The sequence below is a fragment of the Pseudopodoces humilis genome, chromosome 13 (assembly GCF_049639895.1).
Source record: "Pseudopodoces humilis isolate 2021_Gansu_Grassland_sample_001 chromosome 13, ASM4963989v1, whole genome shotgun sequence".
Taxonomy (NCBI): Eukaryota; Metazoa; Chordata; class Aves; order Passeriformes; family Paridae; genus Pseudopodoces; species Pseudopodoces humilis.
This window is the reverse complement of record NC_142212.1, coordinates 10,878,918-10,886,043: the sequence shown is the minus strand read 5'-3', so window position 1 is coordinate 10,886,043 and position 7,126 is coordinate 10,878,918. Positions and strand designations below refer to the sequence as shown.

Below are 7,126 nucleotides of genomic sequence, written 5' to 3'. Positions count from 1 at the left end.
CGGTCACACGGGGTCCTCCTAGCTCCGTCCTGCTCCCGTCCTCCAGCGCTTTCGGTCGGACTGGGAAGGGTCGGACCGTGCCTGCGGCGAGGGCGGCGGCTGCCCAGAGCCGGCCCCGGCCCGGCAGCATCCCTGCCCTACAGCATCCCTGCCCCGCAGCATCCCTGACCCACAGCATCCCTGACCCACAGCATCCCTGACCCACAGCATCCCTGCCCCGCATCATCCTGATCCCGCAGCATCCCTGCCCTGCAGCATCCCTGCCCCGCAGCATCCCTGACCCACAGCATCCTGATCCCGCAGCATCCCTGCCCTGCAGCATCCCTACCCCGCAGCATCCCTGACCCACAGCATCCTGATCCCGCAGCATCCCTGCCCTGCAGCATCCCTGACCCCTAGCATCCTTGACCCGCAGCATCCCGACCCCGCAGCATCCCTGCACCGCAGCATCCTAACCCCGCAGCATCCCTGCCCTGCAGCATCTCTGACCCACAGCATCCCTGCACTGCAGCATCCTAACCCCGCAGCATCCCTGCCCTGCAGCATCCCTGACCCACAGCATTACTGTCCTGCAGCATCCCGACTCCAGAGCTGGCCCCGGAGCATCCTGGTCCCAGGGATTTGACTTTGGCATGTGCTGAGCGATTCCTGTCCTGGAAAGCTCCAGCCCCGGTTGAAGGTGTTAGCTTCAGAAATACATAGTGCCTCTTCTCTGTTTGCATAGTTAGGTTTTCCTTTGGAAAGCTTTGGATTTATGCAGAGAGGAAGCCAAGGGTATGACCTACATGGTATGGATTGTGGATGTTGGGATTTTATAGAATCAGCCCAAAGGTGGGTATTTCTAAAGGTCATACATGACCCAAAACACACCTCTACAGGTTCCTGCCTTCAGAAGCTCACAGCCAAGGATGCAGGGCTGCATTTGGTCCATTTGTGTGTAGCTGGGCTGTTGACTGGGTCGGTGGGTCAGGTCTGATGGGGATGCCAGGACAGGCTGCCAATCAAACAGCTGTTCACAGCTGGGACCACCTCCCCATTGCCACCGTTGCAGGAAAGATTAGAAACCACCTGGCTGAAGAACAAAACCCCAAGGTTTCTATTTCCTCACTTTCACCACAAAGAAAGCCCAAAGCAGCTCCCAGCCAGCCAGATATTGTCTAAACACCCACAGACAGCACAGCTGGGAGTGAGTATATCTGTCCTTGCCACTCACTGTGCCATCAGCGCTTTACAGATACCGGCAAGGAACAGTATTTAGGAAAAATAAAAACAAACAACCATCCAAAAATCCATCCCTTTATGACCCTGTATGTGACCCCAAATTATGATTCATGACCAAAAGCGATGAAAAGATGTTGCAGTGATTTGAACAATGATTTTTCCAGGCAGAGGCAGCTCTAAGCAGGGAACACGAGACTCCTGAGAAAGCAGGAGGAATGCACTCCAAGCCCGAACACTGCAGATGAAATTTGTTGCATCATATAATCTGTTTTTGTGCTTTGTGTTTCAGCTAGACAGGGAGATACCAAGATAGCATGAGAAAGGCCATTTCTTCAAGATCTCTAGTGCAGACTGGGAGAATCAGTCACACTTCCAGGATCACCAGCAGCTCCATTTACTTTTCTTTTTCATTGCTTTGCTGAAGCCAATCTCCAATGGAGCAAGCAAGGAGGGAGTGTCAGCATATAGATGCCAGTCAGAGGAAGAGAGGGAAAAGGTTAAGATATAACAGCTGAAAGTTGTTAGATGGAAACACCATTTTTTTTCAGATACTGAGAGCACTGTGGTTTTATAAAACCTCCCATTGTATTGCACTAATAAGTCAAGTGTTTGCAGCCGAGCCAGCAGACACACTCTACAGCATCTATTACCAGTGTGTTTATTTACAAAGGCAGCCAGCAAGCCAAGGCCAAACAGAAAAGAGGAAAGACTGAAATATGGACTGGTTTTAATTTAAAATCCTAGGGCTCGGTTTGTCATTTTCTTTTGTGTTTCACCACCTCCTCCCTGTTTTTTCTTCAAGGAATGATTATCCAAAGGCAACCAGGCAAAGGATTGTTTCCCTCTAGGTGTCTCTCTCCCCGTTTTTATCCTCAAGTTTTTCTCACACACAGGGACACACAGAGGGACACAAACACACACATCAGAGATTTTTCAGTCCAGTCCAACATTATCTCTCCATTACCACAGCAACCTCGCACATCCCAGCCCTGTGCTCCCCCAAACACTTTATAACTTTTATAAAGGGGCTGCACCCAGGAGCAGCCCATGCTTTCATGGGAAGAGAAGCCAGTGCTGCCAGCAGGGCCATGGGCAGGACACTGTGGATGATGTGAATTCATCAGAGCCGACACCTGCACCCATTCTCTCTGTACAGCTTTACAACTTTATCACCTGCTTTTAGAAAATGGGAGGTGTGGGGCCTGGATTTAATGGATTTGACCAGAAATCCAGAGACATGCACACACAGGCACTGAGTGCTCTGCTGTGGCAGTTCAGGGGAAAGCACTGAGGACGTGCTGCAAGCCTTTCCTCTCTGTCTTTGGAGTATTTTGCACCCCAACTGAGAACATGTGGAAGGAGAGGAACAAAAAAATCCCTGCAGGGATAAAAATATGGTCAGAGTAACACACCTCTGTGTGTTACATCCCCCTCAGTAGGGGATGGCGTGGGAAGTGGGATGAGGACAGAGAACAAGAGAAAAAGAAAAAGTGTGGGCAATTTTAAATAAAATGAAAAAAATACATTAAATTATTGCTTTATTTCTGATTCTATGCAAGTCTCTGATACACTCCACTCTGACCCCTGAGACTCCATGTCTGCCCCCAAACAGTCCAGTATGGAGGAGAAAGACCTGAAGGGATCCTGCCCAAAAAAGGAGCCTTCCCAAGATTTGGATCTACAGAGGAGTCTCTTAGTTAAAAGAGAGTCCCTAACCAAGGCAAGAAGTGTCCAGTCCCACCACCATTCCCTGTAGATACTGAAGGCTGGGAGGGAAAGGGAAGGAAAAGCTCCAGCCCGTGTTTTGAGAAGTGTTCTTCCTCCAGATCATGCATGAACAAGGCATTAGGAGGTGGAGCAGACCCTAATAAAAGGGCACAGGGAAGAAGTCACCCAAGAGATGAGCACAAAGTAGGAGGAGGGGAATTGTGGCAAGGTGAGAGTTATCCAGCTCTCCCTCACCTCATCCCTGGCAGCCCCTGCCTCATCGGATGCGGAGGTATGAGGGGATGGAGTAATTGAATAGCAAATAGTCCATTTTGTATAAATTAAAGAGTCTCCTTTGGTAGAAGGGGCTAATGTCCTGGAAGAACTGGGCTGTCATGTTGTCTGTCGTCCTGGTGGTCTTGGATGAAGCCGGGAACTTGACGCTCGTGTCGGCCCCCACCAGCTGCAGGATGTAGTTGGCATCTTCGGCCAAGGTCTCATACTTGCCCACCACGTCGTAGTGGATGATGCAGGGGTGGCAGAGCGAGTGCACCCGCTCCCAGTGCTCGTTGAAAGGCCCCTCCTGCTGCGTCCGTGGATCCAGCAGGTAGTACACGAACTCCTCAAAGCGCACGTCGTCCCCGCGCTCCAGGGCCCGCTCGCTGGGCTCGTGCCGGTGCCGCCGGATGATCTTGGTCCCGTAGCGCTTGTGGAAGGCCGTGTTGTAGCTGAGAGTGAACTTGTTGCGGTAGGCCGAGACCAGGCGCTCGAAGGGCTCCCGCACGAAGACGAACTTGAGGTAGCTACGCAGGCGGTAGTTGATCTCGGGAACGCTGTACTCGGAGAGGGTGCGCAGGTTGGAGGGGACGTGGGCCTCATGGGCGGGGATTCCCAGCGGGTCCTGGTACTTGCCTTGCCCGGTCAGGACCATCATCACCCGCTTCCAGTTAGTGCAGGCCACTTTGGGCACGTAGCAGTAGAGCAGCCCATGCGTGTCATCCACCACCAAGTGCCGCAAGTCATCCTGCTGCAGGAGACGCCGCTTGCGGGTGTAACGGCTGCAGACATTGCTCAACATCTCCCTTCTCTGCTGGTGAACCGCCTGCAGGGACGACTGCTCAAACTGGGGAGGAAAAACCCAACAGAGATGGTCACTGGCTTGCCCAAGCTGACTGTGGCCTACACACAACACTTGGCCCACAGTTGTCCCCACTGCTTCCCCTTTACTGGGTTGGTCAGTCACCCATGTGGGATTTTGGAGACAGCACTCACTTTGAACCCAACTGGATTTGGTGCACTTAATCTTTGGATAGGCTGGCATCAAAAGAAAGGACAAAATGTGATGAGGAGAAAAATTTGAGGGGGGTGAGTGAAGAACAGGCAGAGCAGAGAGAGTCAATAACAGCAGTTTTTATAAGCAGACACACACACTGGGCCAATGCGCTCTCCCTCACACCAGTGTGGGGGGATGCGTGCCCCAGGAACAGAAGCACAGCCTGTTTGCCTGCACAGCTCCTGCTGCTGTGGGGCATCGCTGCCCTGCACTGACACCCACACACGTGTGCCTGCTGGGAACCCCCAGCCAAGGGCAGACACGTGGCACACACATTTGGGCACGCTGCACGGAAACGGCCTGGGTAACCTGCCAAGGAAAGGCTAATGGAAATGGTCTCTAATGCTGATGATCAAACCCTGGTGAGCAGGGGAGGAGCTGGAGATGAGGTGGGGTGGCAGGTATGATGGAGAGGAGCAAGGGGCTGAGTAGGTGGTGATGGAGCCCTTCCTGGGGGCTTTGGGTTCCTTCTCCTGAGGGACTTTTTCCACACAGCCCAGTCCAACGCCTCAACTCTGGTCAGATTCCTTTGGCTGCAGGGACAAGGAACATGGTTCTTTAACCCTTCTGACTGTCACATCAAGAACTGGCAGCTGCTGCACTGGCTTACCAGAAGCCCAGAGTCCCTTAAACCCTGACCCAGCTGAAACCCCCTTGCAGATCTGGGGACACGACCTTTCATGTCATGGTTTTTGTCAGAAATCCCAAAATGTCATTAGAACATCTGGGACAGGAAACCATTTCCAGGCAGTCAGAAGGGGAATGTCCCCTCCTCCTCCTGCCCACCATGTCCCTGTTTTGCTCACAAGGGTTGGGAAATTTCATCCACTGGGAACATCCAACAGCCTCGTCTGGAAACAGCATCACCAAGCAGCCGCTAACCCAGGGTGGCCCTGACCCCACAAGGCTGTGGCTTTAATGCCATACAGAGACCACCATCTCCCAACATCACGGTGGCTCCCACTTTGGGGCTGTAAAGACAATCCTCCCAGTGTCAGAGGGTGCCACAGCAAACAGCTCTGCACCTGCACAGATGTGGCAACCTCCAGATGAAGGGCAAGGGCAGGCCTTGCTGCCTACATGGCTGCTGAGAGCTGTCACTGCCCAGGCCTGCTAAAGGACACCCTTTGCCAGGCTTCAGGTGCTCCCTCACTGCTCCCTGGGGGCTAGTGAGGTGTTTCCAGAGACAATTATAAGGGCTTGTAAAGCTCCTGCCAGGAGCTGGGATACTAACACAAACTGTCCATCCTGTGGATGATCCAGCAGACCTGTCATCTTCAGAGAGACACTAACATCTGAGCAAACCGCTCCTTCTGCAAGGGATGGACCACACTCAGACTCTTCTGGATCTTGTTTCCACAAAAGAAATAACCTAGTCCAAGTCACCTTAGTGACCAGTTTCTCCAGGAACCTGCATGGGCAGGAATCTGAGACGAGGACAGAAGTATCCTATCCTTACTCCTTCCAACAGGAACATGATAAGGGAAAATGCAAAAATGAAGGAAATTCAGGTGAACAGATGCTAACTGCCAGCAAGGTATGACTCTGACATTGTTGGCTACTAGGCTACAAAGAAAATACAGCACCTAGGGAGGTGATAACCACAGCTGAAGAAGTATTCTCATGCTGCCTTGCAGCACAGCCAAACCTTTCAGTAGCAATTTCTTTTGTTTGGAGCCTCCCCGTCAGCTTTTAGAATTGGAAAACCTTTTTGCAAGGGTTTAGAAAAAGAGGCATTTTAATAATGTGATTTTTTTTCAGGTGTTTTTCCCTGCACTGGCATAATTCAAAACTATTGGACCAGAGAGACAGACAGACAGACACTGTCTGCAGGCATGGCAACAAATAAATGTGACTACTTTTCAGCAGCCGCCCACTGGAATAAATGCATGTCTTGCAGTTATTTCAGACCAAAATTGCTCCCTTCATTTCCTTCTCTTTAAAAGCCAGGGAAATTAAGTATCACTTTTAAGGAAATAACACCATGACATTCCAGCAGCATCAGGGTTTGCTGGCATCATGGCCAAGGGAGTCCATATTTGCCATTTTTCAGAGAGCAAACGTACTTTGGTTGCTTACAGACATCAGAGCATCAACCTAGACAATAACACAAAGCAACAGATATGAAAAGATTTGACTCTGGCTGCATTGGGCACTGCCTACAGGCAGTGGGGAGGCAGCAGGGATGGCAGCCCACTGAGGGGCCACCAGCATCTCCCTCTGCTCTTGGGGGTGCAACAGCTGCCAGCCCCATGGACAGGGGAGGTGCAGGGCACATTTGGTGGCTGGGGCATGTGGCATGGCACTCGTTGCAGGGTGGCTTCCCACAGGGCTTCCTGCAGGGAAGTTGTGGGTGAAGATCCCTCTGCAAAGGCAAGTGTGGCTGAATGAGGGGAAAACTGCCCAGGGGGAAATGCAGCAGAAAGAAACAAACACTTTTTACGGCTCTGACCACATGTCCTGCTGTGAAGAACAAGTGGGACACCTTCCCTGATTCCTGCACAGGGAGGGACCCACTAAGCCCACCTGGAGGGGAGTGATTCTTTGCCAAAGCTGTGCCTGGTTGCTCATTTCTCAGCAGGAATAGCTGTCCCAGCTCAGAGTGATGGAGAGGCCTGAGATGTTCCAGGATTATAAATCCCCCATGGCTGAGTCCAGTTATATCTATGTAAACATAGATATGTGCACATACCTATGTGCATGCATATATATGTAGCAGTTAGCACAGAAACATCTGTCATTTATTAGCTCAAAAAGGGCAGCAATGAAGCTCTTGCCCTGCTATGATGGCCCAGAGCTGGCTCTGAAATGTTCAGATGGCAAAGTCTCCCAGATTTGCCTAGCAAGGGCTCAGCCCACTAGTAA

At 51.6% G+C, this 7,126-nt stretch overlaps 1 protein-coding gene across 1 annotated transcript in view; it reads right to left on the bottom strand.

Moving 5' to 3' along the window:
- Positions 1 to 1,911: 1,911 nt before the first annotated feature.
- Positions 1,912 to 7,126, bottom strand: part of CHST13 (carbohydrate sulfotransferase 13) — a 29,749-nt gene continuing 24,534 nt past the window's right edge. The window contains exon 3 of the mRNA XM_005522065.3: positions 1,912 to 4,051. Within this exon, the coding sequence (XP_005522122.2) occupies positions 3,206 to 4,051 (846 nt within the window). The 3' untranslated portion in view covers positions 1,912 to 3,205. The remainder of the gene's footprint in view (positions 4,052 to 7,126) is intronic.